General features: G+C 46.2%; 1 protein-coding gene across 2 annotated transcripts in view; it reads left to right on the top strand.

The window, feature by feature from the left end:
• VSTM4 (V-set and transmembrane domain containing 4) overlaps positions 1–20,716 on the top strand; it is a gene marked incomplete at both ends in the record, with an annotated part of 98,392 nt that overhangs the window by 30,686 nt on the left and 46,990 nt on the right. For both annotated transcript variants that reach the window (XM_080694670.1, XM_080694669.1), the window contains 3 exons: positions 1,758–1,826; positions 10,820–10,927; positions 20,124–20,157. In XM_080694670.1, coding sequence (XP_080550796.1) covers positions 1,758–1,826; positions 10,820–10,927; positions 20,124–20,157 — 211 coding nt within the window. The remainder of the gene's footprint in view (positions 1–1,757; positions 1,827–10,819; positions 10,928–20,123; positions 20,158–20,716) is intronic.

Here is a 20,716-nt window from a genome sequence, read left to right as displayed (position 1 = left end):
CCTTTATTTTATTATTATTAAATAAAGGCTGAGCTTGGCATGGTGGCACATGTTTGTAATCCCAGCATTTGAGAGGCTGAGACGGGGGATCGAGGTTCACGGACAGCCTCAGTTACTTAGTGAGGCCCTTTGCAACTCAGTGAGACCTTGTTTCAAAATAAAGAATAAAAATAGGGCTGGGAGTGTAGCTTGGAGGTACAATGCCCCTGAGTTCCATCCCTAGTACTTCAAAAAATAATAAATAAATAAATAAATAAAGGCTGGATGCAGTGGCTCATACTTTTAAGTCCAGCACTTGTGAGGCTGAGACAGGAGGATCACAGGTAAAAGACCAGTATCAGCAACTTAGCAAGACCCAATTTCAAAATAAAAATTAAAATAGGACTAGGAGTCTAGATCAGAGGTAGAATTCCCCTGGGTTCAACCCCTAGTATAACAACAACAACAACAACAACAACAACAACAACAACAACAGAATAATAAGGGCTATGTGGTATAGATCAGTGGCAGAATACTTGTGTAGCATGCACTAGGTTCTGAGTTTGATCCCTGGTATTACAAACACACACACACACACACACACACACACACACACACACACACACAAACACATGAATAAATTATATAATATATAATGTATATATTATACATATAATAATATATAAATTTTTTAAAAGGTTCTTTGGTAGCTGGGCCTGGTGGTGGCCCACGCTTGTAATTCTAGTACTTGGAAGGCTGAGACAGGAGGATTGCAGGTTCACAGCCAGCCTCAGCTACTTAGTGAGGCCCTTCACAACTTAGTGAGACCCTGTTTCAAAATAAAGGAAAAAAAGGGGCTGGGGGTGTAGCTCAGAGGTAGAATGCCCCTAGATTCAATTCCTGTATGACACACACACACACACACACACACACAAAGAAAGTCCTTTGGTCACAGAAGCCACATTTAAATTCTCAGTAGCCACACGTGGCCAATGGCTACTCTATTGGAGGTGAAAATATAGACTGTCTTCGTTATCCCAGAGAGTTCTTCTGGGCAATGATCTCATTCCCCGACATTGTGCATTTTGGCCAAGTTTAATTTTTAGGTTGCCACCTGTGATGCTGTCACTCTTAGGCTGCCACTTTTCCGTGGTCCCAGAGTCCTTACTCAGGGCTTTACACAGTATCACTCAATTCTGTTTTCCTGCCTATTGAAAACAGGAACAGAAAATTCAGCAATCAGCCACCAAATAAAAGTAGACAAAATAACCCCAGAACCAGGTGCCAGTTGCTTCGTGGGGCTGCCTGCATGGAGAAGAGCGCTCAGTGTGCCGAGCCGAGTCAATGCACAACTCCAGGATCCTCTGTCTTGGAATACTCTCACTATACACACAATTTAGAAAGACTTTCACTGAAATGGTAAAATAAATAATGTCCGGGTTCTTGGGCTTCCCATTGAGAATCTATTTTGCAAGCCTATGAGACAAGTGAGACTTTTACTGGACAGCATCGCCATCTCAGCTTTGCCCTTTCCCAGCTTTTACACACCGACAACTTACTCCTGTGTTGGGCCCTGGTTTTCCATCTTTTTGGTGTAAGTCATTGGCCTCTCCTTGCATGTGAGTTGTGGCCATTCCATGTGGTTTGGCCAATGTGAACGTTTCTTTATAAGTTTAAGTGCCTTATGTGCCGTGTGGCGTTATTTCGGGTTACAGTGTGGGCCAGGCCCATGAGCTTCCATGCTCTTCATGCCCTGATGTTTCTTTTGTGTCTTGCAGTGATTTCCCTCAATGACTCTGAAGAATCATCCTTTGAGAAAAAGAAAGAGACCTGGGCATTCTTTGAAGGTAAGTCTGGCATATTTCTTTATTATAAGATGCAGCCTCACTTTTATTTTATATTATTTTATTTTTTTGAGTTACCAGGGATTGAACCTAGAGACATTCTACTTTTGAGCTATACCTACAGCCCTATTTTCTATTTATTTTAAAGTAGGTCTCTCTAAGTTGGTGAGGCTAGTCTCAAATCTTTGATCCTCCTTCTCAGCCTCCCAAGTATTGGGATTATAGGTGTGCACCACTGAGCCCCACTGGCATCACTTTTAGACAGTAGGAAGAGAACAGACTAAGAGAATAGGCTGTACTTTCTTAGTTTTGCTCTTATGACAAGTTTTTTTCTTTGTCTAAATGTACTCAAAAGTAACATGGGTATCTCTGATGGACTCACCCTACAGGTCTGAAAAAAATGGAGGTAAAAACCCCAATCTTCACAATTTTTCTGGGTTCATCTTGTTTTGATCCAGAATTCCTACTGTTAGGTGATTTTGAGGAAGGAGTTTTAAGCAATATTAAGATGAAAAGTACATTTACCATGACTACATTTTCCCCCAAAATTGTAAAGGAACCCGAGGTTCTGGAAAGAGTTTGAAAACCTTAAGCAAATGGCTTTCCAAGCATGTTAGAATCAGTGGGGAGCTTTAAAAACATGAACATCTGGACTCTTATCTCTGGAGACCTGTTAAAAGCTTCATAGATGATCCCAGCACAGAACAGGCTAGAACTAGGGCTCAAGTAGTTCCCAAAGAGTGTCCCCGACCACCAGCAGCAGCAGCAGCAGCAGCACCTGGGAGCTGTGACCTCGCTGCAGTCCAAACTCTGGGGGTGGCGCCCAGCAATTTGGAGTTTAGCAATTTGGAGATGCATATTTAGGTTTGAGCCTTAGAGCAAGAATTTCAAGCAGGGGTGATTTGTGCTCCTCTCAGGTACATTTTGGGTTGCTCCACTGTAGCGTGCTACTCATATCAAGTGGACAGAGGCCACAGATGGTGCAGAACGTCTTGCAATGCGCAGGGTAGCCATCACATAGCAGAATCTGGGCCCAGATGTCAAGAATGCCCAGGGTAGAGAATTCTGCTTTGGAGAGAGGGAAGTTTGTAAAGACCTTGCTCAAAAAGTGGCTGAGGAAAGTCGGGCATGGTGGCGCGCACTTTTGTAATCCCAGCATTTGGGAGGCTGAGACAAGAGGATCGCAGTTCGCAGACAACCTTAGCTACTTAGTGAGGCCCTCCACGACTCGGTGAGACCCTGTTTAAAAATAAAGAATAAAAAAAATCAGCTTGGGGTGTCACTTGGAAGTAGAATGCCCTTGGGTTCCATCCCCAGTACCACACACACACATACACACACACACACACAAAATGGCTGAGGATTATGTATGTGAGTCATGAAAACATGTACTTTGTAGGGCAGAGCCTTTGTTCAGGGAAAGACTGGTTCATGTTAAAGAGGGCCAGAAACTTGGACAGGACTGTTTTGCGAAGGTATCATGATGAGGGATGGCTCTGTGCAAAGCATCAAAGAGACCTGTGCCTTGAGTCCTCGTCATCCCCATCACCTTTGGAACCCAATGGGGAGGAAGAGGCAGAAGGGACTGCCTTGAAGGAGAGCACCTGCCTTTGAATCCACTTCTTCCGGAAACTGGTGGTGAAGCATTGGCGAGGGCACCTCCCTCCTAGAAAATGGAACTTTATTTTATTTATTTATTTATTTTTTGGTGGTACTGGGGTTCCTGGAAGCCCTTCTACCTCCGGGCTACACTCCCAGACCTATTTTTATATTTTTATTTGGAAAAAGGGTCTCTTAAGCCAGCGTGCGCAACTGGCTTCAAACCTGCGCGATTCTCCTGTCTGCCTCCCAAGCGCGAGGATTACAAGCGTGCGCCACCACGCCCGGCTTGAGACCCTGTTTAAAATAAAACATGAAATAGGGTTGGGGGTGTAGCTTAGAGGTAGAATGCCCCTGGTTTCTTTTTTTCTTTCTTTTTTTTGGTGGTACTGGGGTTCCTGGAAGCCCTTCTACCTCCGGTCTACACTCCCAGACCTATTTTATACTTTTTTATTTTTGTTTTTTTGTTTTGTTTTGTTTTGTTTTGTTGTTTTTTTGGTTTTTTTTTGGTGGTACTGGGGTTCCTGGAAGCCCTTCTACCTCCGGGCTACACTCCCAGACCTATTTTTACATTTTCATTTTGGAAACAGGGTCTCCTAAGCCAGCGCGCGCGGCTGGCTTCGAACCTGCGCGATCCTCCTGTCTCTGCCTCCCGAGCGCGGGGATGACAAGCGTGCACCGCCACACCCGGCTGAAAATGGAATTTTAATTGTGAGCATCCTTTGGGACCATAAGGAGCCATCTCCTTTGTTGGGACTTGTTGCTTAGTTTTCTAGTCATGCCTGTTTGATGTCTCAGATTGCCCTTCACTCCAGCGTTGATTCTTTGTATCCCTTGACTTTTCCTCTGCACCTTTCATTGCTCATTGCTGGCTCTTTCTCTATTCAGTGACTTTCTCTGAGCAGATGAATCTCCAGGTCTCTCCTTTCACCGCTCATTCAGGGACTGCTTGTGGGCAGGAATGAAGTGACTTTATTCCCCAGAGAGTAAAATAGTAGAAAATCAAGGTCCGCCTTTCTTGTTGCAGTTCAGAAAAACTGAAGCGACCCAGCAGGTTTGTACCCCGACTTTCTGGAGCTGCCATAACCTGGCACTGTAATGTGTGGGGTTGTGGCAATGACCCGGGGTGGGAGCATCCCTAAGGCAGGACGCTGGAGGAGATGAAGGAGGAAGCCCTGTGCATTCTCATTTTCCAAGAATTCCCTAGTGTGCACACTTTAATCCCAGTACTTTGGAGGCTGAAACAGGAGGATCACAAATTTGAGACTAGCCTTAGCAACTTAGTGAGACCCTGTTTCCAATTAAAAAAAAAAAAATATATGGCTGGGGGTATACCTCAGGGGTAGAATGCCAGTGGGGTTCTGAAATCAACCAGCAAAAAAAAAAAAAAAAAAAAAAAAAGCAAAAACAAAAAACAAAACAGAAAAATCCTCTAGTGAAACTCAGAACTCAGAGCCCTCTCCCCAGTGATCATTCCTTTAGGAAGGAAATAATTTGTATTTTCTCATAGCCCCAGGTGGTTTTGATGCAAGTGGTCCAAGGGCCTTATTTTATTAATTCATTTATTTTATTTTTAATTTGATTTTTGATACTAGGGATTGAGCCCAGCGGCATTCAACCTGTGACCTACACCCTTAGCAGTTTTTATTCTTTTGTTTTATAACAGGATCTCACAAAGTCGCTGAGGGTCTAAATTGCTGAGACTGGCCTCAAATTTGCCATCCTCTTGTCTCAGTCTCCCAAGTACTGGAATTATAGGCATGCACCACTGTGCTCAACTTGAGAACCATATTTTAAAAATAGGATGGGACAAAAAAAGACTATATATTTGTAAGGATTATAACATTTAGTCCTGATACATCTTGTAGCATAATCAGAATCTCTAAAACACTTTACATATTGGCAGCATTTTATTTGGTACTAAGGATTAAGCCCAGAGGGGCATTCTACCTCTAAACTATACCCTCAGCTGTTTTTTATTTTCTTTTAAAACAGAATTTTGCTAAATTGCTGAGGCTGGCCTCGAACCTGCAATCCTCCTTTCTCAGACTGGGATTACAAGTGTGAAGCATGTACTTTATGAACTATATTTTGTATTCATGTGTAGCTATGGGATATCAGCGTTGCTCCCAGCCTAACCTACCTTGTGAAATCTGTAATGCAGCGCGAAGTTTCTTCTCAGTAGAGAGAATCCAGTCCCTTTAGAATGTCAGAATTGATGTCACTATAGTCTAAAGCATGCCTCGGGGCAGCTCTTTCTAAGCCTTCTTGCCCCATGATTTTAGCAGCAACAGCAGCAGCAGCAACAACAACAACAACAACAACAACAACAACAACAACAGTGCCTGCGTATTTTGCTTTTTAAACCTGCCATGGCTTTGGTGAGGCCAGGGGTACAGTTGAAACTCCCTGGCACAGGATCCCAGGCCTTTTGCCCTTCTGTTCCTGTTCGGGATTGCTTTAGCGCGGGCTGTGGATGGATATCCATCCTCCTGCGCCTTCACTAGGCCTGGCTGTGTGCCCACGGAACAAAGCAAGCATTGATTGTCAGGTCTCTTGATGAGATGCTGCAGCGAGTTAAAATCCCTCAGGGCTATCGCTCAGGTATTTGCCCTGAGCAAGATGGTATTATAGTCTGCATTAAAAAAAAAAAAAGTACACAGGGTTTTATTGCCAGCACTGCAGTCTCCTAGGGTCTTAGGTTTGCTCTGGAAATGTAGAACACCGTTCTGCCTTTCTTGTTGCGATGTTGGAGGAAAGTGGGGATCTTTGTGCTGAGAAAGGCTCGTGGCACCTCGTTCAAAGCCCTGCTGAATCCCCTAGTGATATGCCAAGCAACAGGTGTCCTCAGCTCCTCAGGATTGCCTGCGAGGTCAGGGAGGGTGGATGAGCACTGGCATAGGATACTGTTGCCCCCGGGCCCCCTTCCTGTAGTGTGGCGGCCACTGCAGCCTGTCGGCCTTGCCATCTGCTTAGGGGAGGCCTGAGCATTTTCTGCAATGGTGTCTAAAAATGGCAATGGCTCCTTTGGAAGTCCAATGGCAAAGAATAAAACTGTGGATGAACTCAGGGGCTGTGGCATAATTTTTGTAATTAGTGTGAGTGTGCATGTCTATGTGATATTTAACTTTAATTTATTTATTTATATATTTGTTGTGCTGGGGATCAAACCCAGGCCCCTGGTGCATGCCAGGCAAGCGTTCTACGCACTCCAGCCCTGGGGGTGGGGGTGGGGGGCGTTTTCATAGCTAATTCGGGATTCAGTAAAGTCCAGATGTTTTGTTAAATTTGGGCTTGAAGGTTTAGATTCAGCTTTTTGGACAAATGTTTGGCCAAGTCTGGATTTGGAAATTTCTGAGCCAACATTCCTAACTAGAGAGGTTGTTTTCATAAATAGTTAAAGGACAAGTTAAAAGATAAGGTAGCATTGGGCCATTCCAGCCTGAGAACAGTCGTGTGGGGCTTGGGCATGCTGTCACTGGAAGAAGTGGCCCTGTAGTCTTAGATTTTGGGATCCTGTGGGCTCAATCTTGTTTGTTTGCAGAGAACACCTGGGGAGGATGGCATGTCAGTATCTGAGCAGATTCAGCAGGATGGGTTATCTTTATGAAGCAAAGAAATGACCGGAATAGAAGAGAAAGCTAGAACTTCGGGGGCAGGTGCTGTTTGAACAGCAAAATCTCAGAACTTTGGGGTGCCTGTGAAGGAGAAGAATTTGGGGTACTCATTACTGCTCAAACCGGGGAAACTCAGGTATTCTTTCTGAGATCTTCTCTTCCTGGAAAGTGACACTTCTTCAGTTTCTTGTGGCTTCAAGAACAATGTAGAGAACAGCTGTGGCTGCTCCGGTGCCTGTGGAGACCCACATATGGGCGGGCGGTGCCTGCTGGTCCTGGTCCACAGCCCTGAGGGCCCGCGTGCTTGGCGGAGGAGCCCAGCCTTCCAACGGGCCAGATGTCTTGTGAGTCTGGGGAAAGCTTGCTCTGCATGCCATGTCCAGGCTGTGATTTGAAGCTGTGACTTGGGCCTGGCGGCCTCTGCCTGCACCGGGGTTGGGTGGGCCCCAGGTGTGTGCTGGATGCTGCTGGGCACTTATGTGAGAGTGGTGGGCTACAGCCATCACCCACAATCGCAGTCCTGAAACCAAGGAAAGTGTTGCGGTGAAAAGCAAGCTCCTGGGTCGGACCACTCAGCACGCAGGCATGGGAACTTCATCAAGACAGTTTTCTCTCATTTCAGGTGGACACTGAAGCCAGGTCACCCTGTCTTTTGGTCAGGGGTGCACATTCTGGGAATGCCTTCAAGGCGGCCCTGCCGGAGCCAGCTGGCAAAAGTACGGGTTCTGAAGAGAGGCATGAGGATGAAGAATTTAACTCTAAGAATTTGATTCTCAGAATATTTAATTTATTCTAACATGGGGGAGCCGCCAGCCTACTATCTCTACTGGCCGACCCCTGCTCCTGGGTCAATATCTCTACTGGTCGACGACTACTCCTGGGTCAGCATTCTCTATTGTGCTGACGCTGGGTTTGTTTTTCCAGAGGTCTTTATACAGTTACAGGTCAATCAATATCCTTGCGCTACCACCACCAGAATACAATAAAGACCAATCCAAAGCACATATATTACAGATAGGTTAATCAGTACCCTCGTGACATCACCCTCTGATCTTCTCCCAGACCTTTTACTTTGAACTTTCCATGACCCCAAACCTTGTTGACTCTGGGTGAAGAACAGTCAGCTGAGTCAGAAATATTAATTTAGGGGAAAGCCTTAATGGCTCCCCACACGGCCCCAGTTCTGCCTGGTCTGGCAACATGACTGTGCTCTTTACCATAGATGTCTCTGCATTCTGTTCTCAGCGTTGTTTGCTCAATGGTGTGCAAATCCAGGACGGGCAGTGGGGTCGCTGAGTTCTGGCCATTCTGTGTCCTGGTCTCCTGGACGTGAGTCCTGGGCTGTAGACCTGCTTTGTTCCTCAGCTTGTCATGAAGGATCTTGTCCGTATCCCAGAGTCCACTGGCAAGTTTCCACTTGCTGACATGAAGTCTAGAGCCTCTGTCTTGTCCACTCGATGTTTCTCCTCCCCATTAAAAATACAAAGTTCACGAGTGGAAGACACAGGCACCTCTACAGAAAGGAGGTTTTTATTTTAGTAACGGGAGAGTTTTCTGTTTTCATCTCTAGCACCTCACATCCCAGTGATGCCCTCACCTCTAACCTGGCTTCTGTTCCCTGTACCGCTGATGTGGCTTTCATCTAAGACTTTCCCAGGAGCATCCGAGTGGAAATACACAGTGGTTGTTTTCCAGCGGGATTTGATGCTAGTAAAACTTTTTCTTCCAGTGCTTTACTTTTGGCTTCTAGTACCTTCCCTCCAGTACCTCTCTGCTTCCAGGACAGATTCTGAGTTCCTTGGTGGGAGATTCTTTCTTTGGACACCCACCTGCCCAACTCCCTTTACCTACTTTGCCCTGTTGTCCCAGAAGTGGAATACTGATAAAGACTTAAATTGAGCAACAAATATATCACTTTTGGTAACTTCAAAATAATACTTGAATACTTTTTATTTTCTCAGAATTGAAAACTGGGACTTAACATGTTAAATATTGTTGCAGTTGCTTTCCTCTCCTGCAGCTTCACCCTGTGCCACTTGAACTGGACCCACCCCTCCCCGATACCAACATCTGTGGTATCCGTGGATGCTCAAGTCCCTTACATACAATGTCATCACACTTGCATGTTACCCCTACACACCCTTTATCATATTTAAACCGTCTCTAGACGGTGTCTAATACTCGAGACAGTGTAAACACCATGCAACTAGCTATCCCACTGCATTGTTGAGGGAATAACAAGAAAACGTCTATAGATGTTCAGGACCATCCCAATGTTTGCTTCAAATATTTTCAATCCAGAAGGCTGACTGTCTTTCATTTTTAGTCCACACTGCTATATTGCCAGAAACAGAAACCTACTTGAACTGGCTTAGGACAAATGCTGACCAACTCCAAGATGAAAGATCCTCGTGGACTCTGGGGTAGAGGCTTCACTGGGCCTCCTTGGGGCCTGGGTCGGGGATGAGAGAGCAGAAAGTGCCTGAATATCTGAATCCACCTCTTCTTCCCCTTCACTGCCCTTGGCCCGCCTGCATGCCCAGGCTCCACTCACTAAGCACTTCACTACCTGCTTCTCCACAGCCCCAGGGCCTTACAAAGGTGACTTCCTGTTGATTGAGCAGTTTCTCTTCTAGGAACTTAACCTTAAGAACACACTGTGAGAGGTGCATTAAGGGTTCAGTCATTTGTTACAGGAAACGGCAGCTGGGATCACCGTGTGGCCAGCAGTGAAAAGATGCGGGCATTTTTGTTTACCAAGAGTTTTCCAGAGTGGCTACGCCATTTTATCCCCCGCTGCCCATGTCTGAGGAAGCCAGTTGATCCGCAAGCTTGCCAGCATCTGGTGTGAGCACAACATTTTATTTTGACCACTCTGCAGTTTGGTGTGTTTTCATTTTATATTTCTTTTATGACTAGGGAAGTTGAACATGTTCTCGTGTGTTTATTTGCCACCTATTTATTCTCTTTGGTGAACTATCTCCATGTTTTCTTCTTTCTCCTAAGAGGACTGTTATATATTTCTGCTGTTGAGCTTTGAGAGTTAGTTATATTGTAGATACAAGCCTTTGTTGGATATGCGGCTTCTACAAATGTGTTCTGTCTGTAACTAATTTGACTTTTCAGCCCTACTTATGACTGTTCAAAGAACAAAAGTTTTCAATATTGATGAAATAAAATTTATTATTTTACTTCCCCCCCTCTCTCCCTTTTCCCCTCCCTTCCTTCTTCCCCTCCTTCCCTTCCTCTCTTCCTTTCTTTCATAGTGCTTTGAACTCAGGGCCTCACACATTCTAGACATGAGCTCTATCACTGAACTACACCCCTACAAGTTTTACTTATATGAAGAATAATTCTGGTGTCAATTCAAAGAACTCTGCCTTGTCTTTGATCTCAAAGATTTTTCCTAAAAGTTTTCTGGTTTACATATTAAATGTAGCATTGGGATTTATTTTAAGCTAATTTTTATATAACGTGAGGGGTTAACTTTAATCATTTGTGTTGCCATTGGGAGTCTGGTCACTGCAGCACCCTTTCTGAAAAGTCTATCTTCCCGCCACCCAGTTGCTTCTGAAATTATCAAAAATCATTTGAACATGCTTGTGTGGGTCTATTTATGGGCTCTCGATCCTGTTCCATTAATCTGTCTGTCCCTTCACTAGTACCACACTTTACCTTGATTACTGCAGCATGGGGATCTTTGAACTTCCGTTTTGACTGGTTTTGTGTCTCAGCCTTGTGCCCCATGGCAATGACCCTGTGCATGCCCTTGCTTTTCAGATCTCTATGTGTACGCCGTCCTCGTGTGCTGTGTGGGGATCCTCAGCGTTCTGCTCTTCACCTTGGTCATCGCCTGGCAGTCTGTGTTTCACAAGAAGAAATCCAGAGGTAAGAAAACAGAGAAGGTCATGTCTGGACTGGGAGGACAGCCCGCCCACACAGGCACAAGGTGCCGGGCAAAGTAGCATGTTGGTGGCAGAACTACCTGAAGTCAGGGTTATGTTCCTGCAACTGGTAAGCAAAGTAAGAGAGGAGCTGTGCTTCCCTCAGACACCGTGAAAGTAAACAGTGATCACTGATGACTTCATTTAAACTCCCCTTCCACCAAGTCCCTTCCTCCTCAGTGTCTGAGTCCCTAACACCAGAGTGGCCATGCCCTGGCCGGGCCTGAGCTTGCGCTTTGGCTCTGGTTAAGGCTGAGTTTTTGGACAAATTCCAGAACTGTTCTGGATTTGAGTTTCCTCATTCATGAAAGGGGCTCAACATGCCCTTGTTTAGATGAAAAGTTCTTATGAGTGTCCACCTGGCAGGCAGGTGAGACTTGGAAATGTCTTCCTCCTCCTTCTTGTCTCCTTCCTTCCTCCCTTCCTTTTTCCTTCCTTCCTTCCTTCCTTCCTTCCTTCCTTCCTTCCTTCCTTCCTTTTTCCTTCCTTCCTCGTCCTCTCCTCCTTTTCCTTTTCCCTTTCCTCCTTCTCTTTCTCCTTCATTTTCCTCCTTCTCTTTCTCCTTCTTCTTCCTCTTCTTCTTTTGGCCATTCTGTCATTCTACCTCGAAGCTATGCCCCAGATCCTTTATTTATTTATAGCATTCATGATTGAACCCAGGGGCATTCTACTTCTGACCTACATCCCCAGCCATATTTTATTTTTTATTTTGAAACAGGGTGTCACTAAGTTGCTGAAAGCCTCACTAAGTTGCTGAGGCTGGCCACGAACCTACAATCCTCCTGTCTCAGCCTCCCATGTACTGGGATTACAAGTGTGAGCCACCATGCTCTGCTTATTTTTTTTTTTTTTGAAACAAGATATTGTTAAATTGTTGAGGCTGGTCTAGAACCTACAATCCTATCTTAGGCTTTCAAGTACTAGGATTACAGACATGTGCCACTACGCATAGCTCCTTCCCTTCTTTTCCTATGCAGCCCGAGTGCCCCTCCTTTCTTGTGGGTGTCCTTGGTTCCCTGGACTTTGTACTCAGCCTCTTTCTAACTTCCATTTCACACACGCCCCTCTCCCAGCTCTGGGAATCTGTCCAGTGCCCTGTGTCTGTGCTGTCCTGCAAAGCCAGGTTCAAGTGCCTTCCCCTGTGGCGTCTGCCACTTCCTCAGTCGCTCCTGAGTTTTTATCTTGTCTAATCCTTGAATGTTTCTCTGAGTTCTCCTCCCTCAACCCTTCCTTCCCTCCAGAATTTCCAAGATATCCAGGTAAGCCATCACTCTCAGATGGCCATGGGAAGAGCTGGGTTTTGGAGTTATTTGCCCCAGTTCCAACAGTGCCTCCTTGCCCAGAAGGGCTTTCTCTCTGCATATCTCCTTCTCACCTGAGATGAGGGGGAGCAGGGGTGTTCTGGGTTCATAGGATTGTTCTGAGGGTTAAGTTTAGGGAGGGTGGTGGTGTCCTGTATAAATGGCTGTCATTATACATAATTATCACAGTTTGCCCAAGGTCATGTATATTAAATTAAATTAAGAATTAAACTCAGTCCTTAGGGCTTCCATGGACCCTCAGACAGGGCCACTGAGTGGTGTTTACAAAGGGGACTCTCCCTAGAGGTGTGGGCAGGCTAAGGCAACCAAGGAGGGAGGGCACACATCCAGGGAGTAGTGTCCACCTGCACATAGTCATTTCCATCCAGTGCCTCAAGGGGAAAGGGGAGGAGAAGTTCTGGGAACATGAGCGGTGTCACCCACAGGGGCCACAGGAGAGGACTTCAGCAAATAAGCCAGGGGCAGGAGGAGGGCCAGGATGATGCATCCATAGCCCCCTCTTTCTTTTTTAGGGAGAGTACTGGAGATTGAACCCAGAGACATTCTACCCCTGAACTATACCTCCAGCCCCCTTTATTTCTGATTTTAAAACAGGGTCTCACTAAGTTACTGAGGCTGGCCTTGAACCTGTGATCTTACTATCGCAACTTCCCAAGTCCTGGGATTATAGGTGTGCACCACAATACCTGGCTCAGCTCCTTAGCCTCTCCTTTCCCCCATTGGGATCTCTGGCTGTTCCCTCCCTTAGGTGCAGCCAAGCAGAAGCCAGAGGGCAGAGGAGCAGAGAGGTTAGCCCAGGGGCTGGCCAGGGTGGGTGAGGATGGGAGGGCCAGCACAGGACATGCACGCACATAGCCCGGAGCATTCTCCTATGTGGTCCTCCTTTCCACCGACCTAGTCCATGGCTGTGTGCTATCCTCCGCAGCCAGCTCCTAGAGCCTTCCTCCATGGCATCTGCCCCCTCATCAGTGGCGCCCGAGCATTTATTACTCCTGTTCTTAACCCTTGGCTGCTTCTGGGAGCTCAGGGCACAGGTTGCACTTGGGCGTCAGCATCTGCGTCCCTTCCACAGGACGCTGTGAGGCAGGCACCGGGCATGTAACCCATTCTTCTTGGAATTTGGCTCGTGACAGATGCGCAACAAATGGGAGACAAACGGGTCGGCTTCCCAGCTGCTTGGCTCCCAGACACTGGGATCCGAAAGCCTCAGAGCAGTTTCCAAGCGGCTGTGCTGTAAGGGTACCTCTGCCAGGGCGTGGGCATGAAGTTTGGCCTGAACTGTAGGCCCTGAGGTTTATGGCAGGACTAGGAAAATGAAGAAAGGCCCAGAAAGGCAGAGTAGCATGTGTGCTTCAGAGAGCGAGTCCCAGCTGCTGCGTCCCCCTGGAGGCTCCAAGTGGCCTCCCATGCACCTGTGCACAGCATCCAAAGTCCTATTCAGCTGTCAAAATTGTTGTCTGAGCGCCTGTCATGGGCCTGACACCTGGCTTGGCTCCACCACGCCTTCATGTAGTCCTGCATGACAGCTGCATGGCTGCCATATGCAAGAGACCATGGCTGAGGAGCTCGAAGAAGTCCTGAGCCAGGAATGGGAGCCTCATCCCCAGCCTCTCATGTTCTGTTTAAGAAAACCTAAGTCGTCTTGGGTGTCCAAGGCGGGGGGATGTTCCTGCGGCTTCTCACGGCAGTGTTGCTGAGGTCTTGCTGTGGCCTGGCCTGACTCCCACTACTAGTCCCAGGCCAGTGAAGGTCCTGCTCACTGTGGCCTAACAAGCCAGGCACTTCCATCTGTACCGTGGGCTGAGGACACAATGCCTTGCATGCATGGTGGGCCCAGCTGTTCCCCTCAACTGGGCCCAGGAGCCTTAGAGCAGCAGCCTAACCTCCTGGAAAGATCGTTCACCTGCTCAAGACCAGCCTCTGATGTGACACATCTGCAGCAGGTCTGAAGACCTGTGCTTCTGACCAGCTCTGGGCTGGTATGAGGCCGCCCTTGGAGAAGCATGGTCTTCAGCCAGATCTTTGTAACCATAGCCCATGTGGCTCCCCTTTCACAACAAACATTTAAAAATGGTCTCATGGCTATTTTTTAAATGAACTTCATGGGTAAGACATGCTACTGGTTTTCCCCCCAAACCAATTTATTTTCTTTTATCTTTTGCAGTCCTGGGGATTAATTTTGCAGTACTAGGGCTTCTCACAGGCTGGTCCCCAAGTCAATTTAGTGTTCTACAATTAGAGGAGAAATACGAGGAAAGTAATTTGTAATATAGTAAAAACAAACTTTTAAATTGCACCTTTGTTTTGATAAGTTTGAGTTCACAGAAGACAATATTCCTTTATATTTGACTCTTGAAATAAAAGCTACATATGGCCGGGCATGGTGGCACACGCTTGTAATCCCAGTACTTGGGAGGTTGAGACAAGAGAATCACAGGTTCACAGTCAGCCTCAGCTACTTAGTGAGGCCCTCTGTAACTTAGTAAGACCCTGTTTCCAAATAAAGAATAAAAAATAGGGTTGGGATGTAGCTCAGAGGTTCCATCCCTGGTACCACACATACACAAAGCTACACACCTATGTGCATATGAAGACTCCAGATATATGTGACAGATACAAGTGCAGATGATGCAGATATGTCCTGAAGTTTAGGGGTGGCAGTACCCAAAAACTCCCAACTTTGGTAAGGTTTCAAATAAAAGGTTTCAAATAAAAATACTCTTCACTTGGTTTTCACACTCTGGAAAATTTGTCATCCATCAAAATGGAGCAACAAACGTACCTTGTGTTTTTTTTAGGCAAAATAGACTTAAATCAGCCAGGCATGATGGAGCATGCCTGTAATCCCAGTACTTAGGCGGAGACAGGAGGATCGCAGATTCGAGGGCAGTCTCAGCAAGAAGTAAAACTCTCATTAACCCTGTTTCAAATAAAAATAAAATAGGACTGAGGGTGCAGCTCAGAGATAGAATGCCCCTAGGTTCAATTCCAAGTACCCTCCTACAGAAAAGACTTAGATGCCAGGCTCTCCTGAATAGCTCCTTTCTCTTAGAGAATGAAAGGAGAGTCATTCAAAGTCAAGCAGGTCAAGTCTTCACTTGTGAACCGTCCTGTGTATTTCTGGATGTCCAGTATTCATGCCCTCTGCCTGCTAATTGTCAGGTATTAGAATAATCAGAAGTATCGAGGCTTGATGGTGCACACTTGTAACCCCAGTGCGTGGGAGGCTGAGACAGGAGGATAGCACAAGTTCGAAGCCAGCCTCAGCTACTTAGTGAGGCTCTCAGCAACTTAGTGAGACCTTGTTTCCAAATAAAATATAAAAATAGGCCTGGGAGTGTAGCCCGGAGGTAGAAAAGCTTTTGGGTTCCACCCCCAGTAACCACAAAAATTATAAGAATAATCAGAAGTATACCCTGAGAATTCCGAATTGCTTCTGGGGATGGGCCACGCCCTGTGAAAAATGCAACCATTGAGGTGACTTTTCTTAGGTCTGATATTTTGTCCTTTGATCTGGAGGAAACAAAACCTCCAGGAACCCAGGGACAGGCCTAGCAAACAGCATACTGTCTGCTAATCTAATCAGCTTTTTCATCTTTGTGATAAAAATAACCGAAAAACACAACTTAAAGAAAGATTTCAGAGGCTTTAGAGGTTGGTTCATGATCACTAGGCTCCTAAAAAGAATATGCTTCATAGTAGGGCATTAAAGAATGGTAGAGGAAGAAAATCCGTGCTCTCCTCATGGCTGAGGGAGCAAAGAGAGAAAGGGAGGGGGAAGGGACAGATACACTCAAGATCCCATCCCCAGGGATTCACCTCCAGACATGCTCTGCCTCTGAACCTGGCTACATGGCTTCATACGTGAGCTTTGAGGACATTTTAAATCCAAGCCATAACACTGTCCCTAGGCGGGTCTGCTTCTGTCCCAGTGTTGTCTCTGGTTATAGGTCCTGTTATTAAGTTCAAGTTCTAGGTGAGGAAGCAGACATTCAAAAGGTAGTGTGTTTCCCTACCATGGCTCAGCATCCCAAACCCAACTGTCTGCATCCAAATTGGGGGAAAAATCTCAATAGAAATTATCCTCCTGGGCCCCGGCCACTGCAAGTAGGTTAGAGATTATTCACTTGCCTGTAAAGTAGCAAGGAAGGCAGCCCTTGGCTTAGAGCCAGAGGTGTTTCAAAGGCAGCTTGGCAGAATTGTCGTGAGGAACCATGAGCTTCCAATTCAAGAGGCCTGGATTATAGGACTCTTCCTATTTTTTTTTTTTTTGGTACAAGGGATTGAACCCAGAGGCATTCTACCTCAAAGCTACACACTCCTAAAGCAATTTTTATTTCTTATTTGGAAATGGTCTCACTAGGTTGCTGAGAGCCTCCCTAAATCGCAGAGGCTGGCTTTGAACCTGCAATCCTCCTATCTCAGCCTCACAAGTACTAGGATCACAAGCTTGCACCACCACACCCGGCCTCCTCCTCCTCCTCCTCCTCCTCCTCCTTCTCCTCCTCCTCCTCCTCCTCCTTTCTCCTCTTCTTTTTGCAGTACTGGGAATCAAACCCAGAGGCATTCTACCTCTGAGCCATATCTCAAACCCTATTTTTTATTCTTTTATTTTTAAACAGGGTCTCACTAAGTTACAAAGGGCCTTACTAGGCAGCTAAGGCTGACCAAGAACCTATAATCCTCCTGCCTCAGCCTCCCAAATACTGGGATTACAAGTGTGTGCCACCACACCTGGCTTTACCTTTTCTTTTTGGTGAAATTTAACAGCATGAGTGATAACCTGATCCAGATGGGATCTGACGAACAGTCTTGTTTTAAGTTGGTCAGTGACATCTGTCCTTATCTAAAGATAAGAGCCGTTGCATTTTTCTGCAACTGCAATCATCGAACTGGCCCTCACCCACAGATCACACACTGGAAATCTGAAAGTATCTGTGTCCCTATTGCTGTCAAACAAAACACCCCAAAAGAAGTGGCCCAAGACAACATTTATTTCAGCAATCTGGGCTGGGCTTTTCTGGGTTCTTCTAGTCTAGAGTCATCTGTGTGGCTTCCAACATCTGGAGTTGCCCTGGACTAGAGATCCAAGATGGTGCCACCTGCGAGCCCAGGGTCCCTCCTGTGAGATGAATGGGACTGCAGGGCTGGTGGCATCTCTCTTTCCCTGTGGTCTCAACAGCATGGTAGCCAGAGCCCCCAGTGTGGTGTCTTTATGCTCCAAGGACTTGTCTAGACTGGACACTGGAATTGTCATTCACGTCTGTTGGTTAAAGCAGGTCCTAGGGGAAGAGTGGCAAGGAATTGGTGGTTGTCTTTAAACCATGACTCAAAGAAAACTTTATTTCCTTATTGTCAGACTGAAAGTGAGGGAGGCCTAGACTTAGGCAGGAGGAAGGATATATCCCAGTCTACCACAGGTGGCTGGGCCATAAAGGTGACCTCTGTGAGCTTGGAAGTCTGGGCTGTTGAGCTGTTTTCCTGGCAACCAGCTGGTTCCTGAAGAGCAGGGACCACGTGTCCAAACAGGGATGGAAGGGGATAAAGGTGGGGGCAGCAGTGATTCTGAAGTTGCAGGTTCTAGCCAGTGTCAAGGTAAGGACAGAGACAGGCACTTCTCCAGGCTGCCCCACCCTGCACAGTAGAGCTGAGCTCAGGACCTGTTCTCTGGATCTTGTAGCAACATCTGTGTGGACAGACATCAGAGCAGCTGGCTTTGCTCCCAATGTGAGCCCTGGAGATAAACAGAGCCCATCCCGGAAGGAAGGCAGGGGCCACAGGCCAGCTCGTGGTTCTCAACCCTCCCCAGCTTTGCCCTCAGCCTGGCATGTGTTGCTGCTTTGCTTCCTAGGGCACTCAGCCCTCCCTTGGGCTGGAGTTAATTACACCCATGTGTTGCTGGCCAAGCACAAACATGCTTTCCACTTCCTCTCCCAAGGGGCCAATCTCCATCCCTGATCTTTGTTAACTCCAGCAGTGCCTGGAATCTCATCCCAGGGCTACTGAAACAGAGTCTCCCGAAAAACACCAATCCTGGGGCCTATAACTAGAACCTGAGTCATTCCAGGGGTTCTTTGCCTGCTCAAGAATTAACCTCAGAATACTATTCTTTAGTTCCATACATTTTCCTGCAAATGACATATTTATGTTCTTCTTTATGACTGAGTAGAATTTTGTTGCGTGTATTGGTGCGCTCCTATAATCCCAGTACTTGGGAAGCTGAGACAGGAGGATTGCAGGTTTGAGGCCAGCATCAGCCAATTTAACAAGGACCTCAGCAACTTAACAAGACCCTGTTTCAAAATAAAAAAATAAAAAAGGCTGGGAGTCTAGCTTGGAGTTAGAAGGCCCCTGAGTTCAAATTCCTGCGCTAAAAACAAAAAGAAAACAGAAGAATTACATGAGAGATGAAGGTCTGGAAATTGCTTTCATTAGAAGTGTCCTAACGGTGTAATGGGCTTAGAAGAGCGGCATAAATATTGCATTATTTAATGAGCGCCGTGGTTGCTGCTATTGTCACTGCATCTGTGAAGCACCTCACACACAGTAGGTGCTTTGTAAGCTGAAGGAAGGAAGAGCTTAGGTATTAGTTGGACCAGATAAACCTGTACAGCCCCTCTGAAGCTGAATCTCTCATATTGCCCTGAAATCTGTACTGGCTGTCTGTGTGATAGATCACCCCAAATATCACAGCTTAAAACAAACATTTATTTCATTTACTCGCAGTTCCATGGACCAGCAATCTGGGCTAAGCTCAGCGAGCAGCTCCTCTGCTGGTCTCAACAGAGACATAGGTGCAGGTGCCCTCTGTTGGTGGATCAGGGGGCCCTGGTTGCTTTGGGGGTCTCATCTGGGGTGACTGATGTTAACTCTATGGGGTCCCAACTTCTAGTGGGCCAACCAGGTGTCTCATGGTGGCAGGACAGCTACCTGCAACAAGAGAAAGCAGACCCCAGAGTCCAAGGATCTCTTTTGCCTCTGCTTGTTACACATGGGCTAAGTGTTCCCTTGGCCCAAGCAAGTTATGTGGCCAAGTCCAGAGTCAGAGTGGGAGAGGGTTACATGGATCTGGACAGATTCACGTAGGCACGATTCATGAGGACCATTGATGCAATCACCTGCAACACCACTCAGGCTCCCCTGGATGTCCAAGCTTCCCTTCTATTTATAGCAACTCAGCCATAAGCTTTAGATGGGATACTTGTTAGATTAAGTGGCTAGACATTCTCATGTGTCCTCTGCAGCCAGAATCACTTGGTTTTCCCCAAGGAGATATGCCACAGAAGGATGTCTTGCTTCAAGATTGATCTCCCAGGGGCCTCTTTGGAGTCCTGGAAGAGTGTTAAATCAAGTATGCAAACTGTTTTACAATGAGAAGCTTCTAAATGGAGACAAGTTGTCCTATCTGGCTACGAGAGCATTGTGTTAGATCTAACTCCTGAATGACTCTTTTAGGATTCTTCTAATCCTAGTACTTGGGAGGCTGAAACAGGAGGACGGTATTATAAGACTAAAGCAGAGCTCAGAGGTTGAGTTGAGAACTAACACAACCCACTTTGACCAAAAATGAGCATTATGGGGTATGTAACCAGGCCATGTATATTATGGCATATATAACTTTATGACTGGCTAAATGGGACTGATATCAATTCTCCCAGATAGCCCTGCTTTGCTTCCCCAGAGAGAATTATGCCAGAAGCTCTGAGATTGGCTGGTATAGCATTGACATCTGAGCAAGACCTGGGCCCTGTATTTCAGATAATTCCTGGAATATATGTATGCATTTATTTACTTCTTATATTCTTTTTTCTTTCACAGTGAGACATTATTTGGTGAAATGCCCTCAGAACAGGTAGGAACCATTTCATTTTTTTCAAATGAAACTCTTTGCTATTTTATTTTATTTATTTTTGTTATGGCCAAGAAGTTGGTTAAATATCTATTTTTACCTACAAGTCTGCTTACAAGTGCATAAACCTAACAATGTGTGTTTGGCCTGTATTCACATGTTTGAAGGTTCCTCACTCTGATTATCACCCCACGGGGTCTAGACACTACATGGCTCATGCTGGCCCAATCCACATGCTTGGGGAGGCTTGGAGTGTGCTCCTGTAGGGCTGGGCCAAACACTCTCAATCCCCTTCCACTAATGCCATCTTTGCCCTGCGTTTTCCTGGTGGGATACACCTCACAGGGAACATAATTATTGAAAGAGATAGAGCAAACTCAAATTGTTTAAAAATTCGGGACTTCTAATCCAAACAAGATAGCATAGATTGACTACACTCTGCTCTTCCCTACGCATGTCTATAAACTCTGGAGAAACACAAAAGGCAACCAAAGGTGGAATTGGGGAGGTGGCAAGAAGACAGACTGGCTTGGGATATCTGGAATAGAGGAGTAGCACAGTT

Source organism: Muscardinus avellanarius, assembly GCF_963383645.1.
Source record: "Muscardinus avellanarius genome assembly, chromosome: 4".
NCBI lineage: Eukaryota > Metazoa > Chordata > Mammalia > Rodentia > Gliridae > Muscardinus > Muscardinus avellanarius.
Note: the sequence above shows the minus strand (reverse complement) of the source record. Positions and strands in the feature narration are given on the sequence as shown.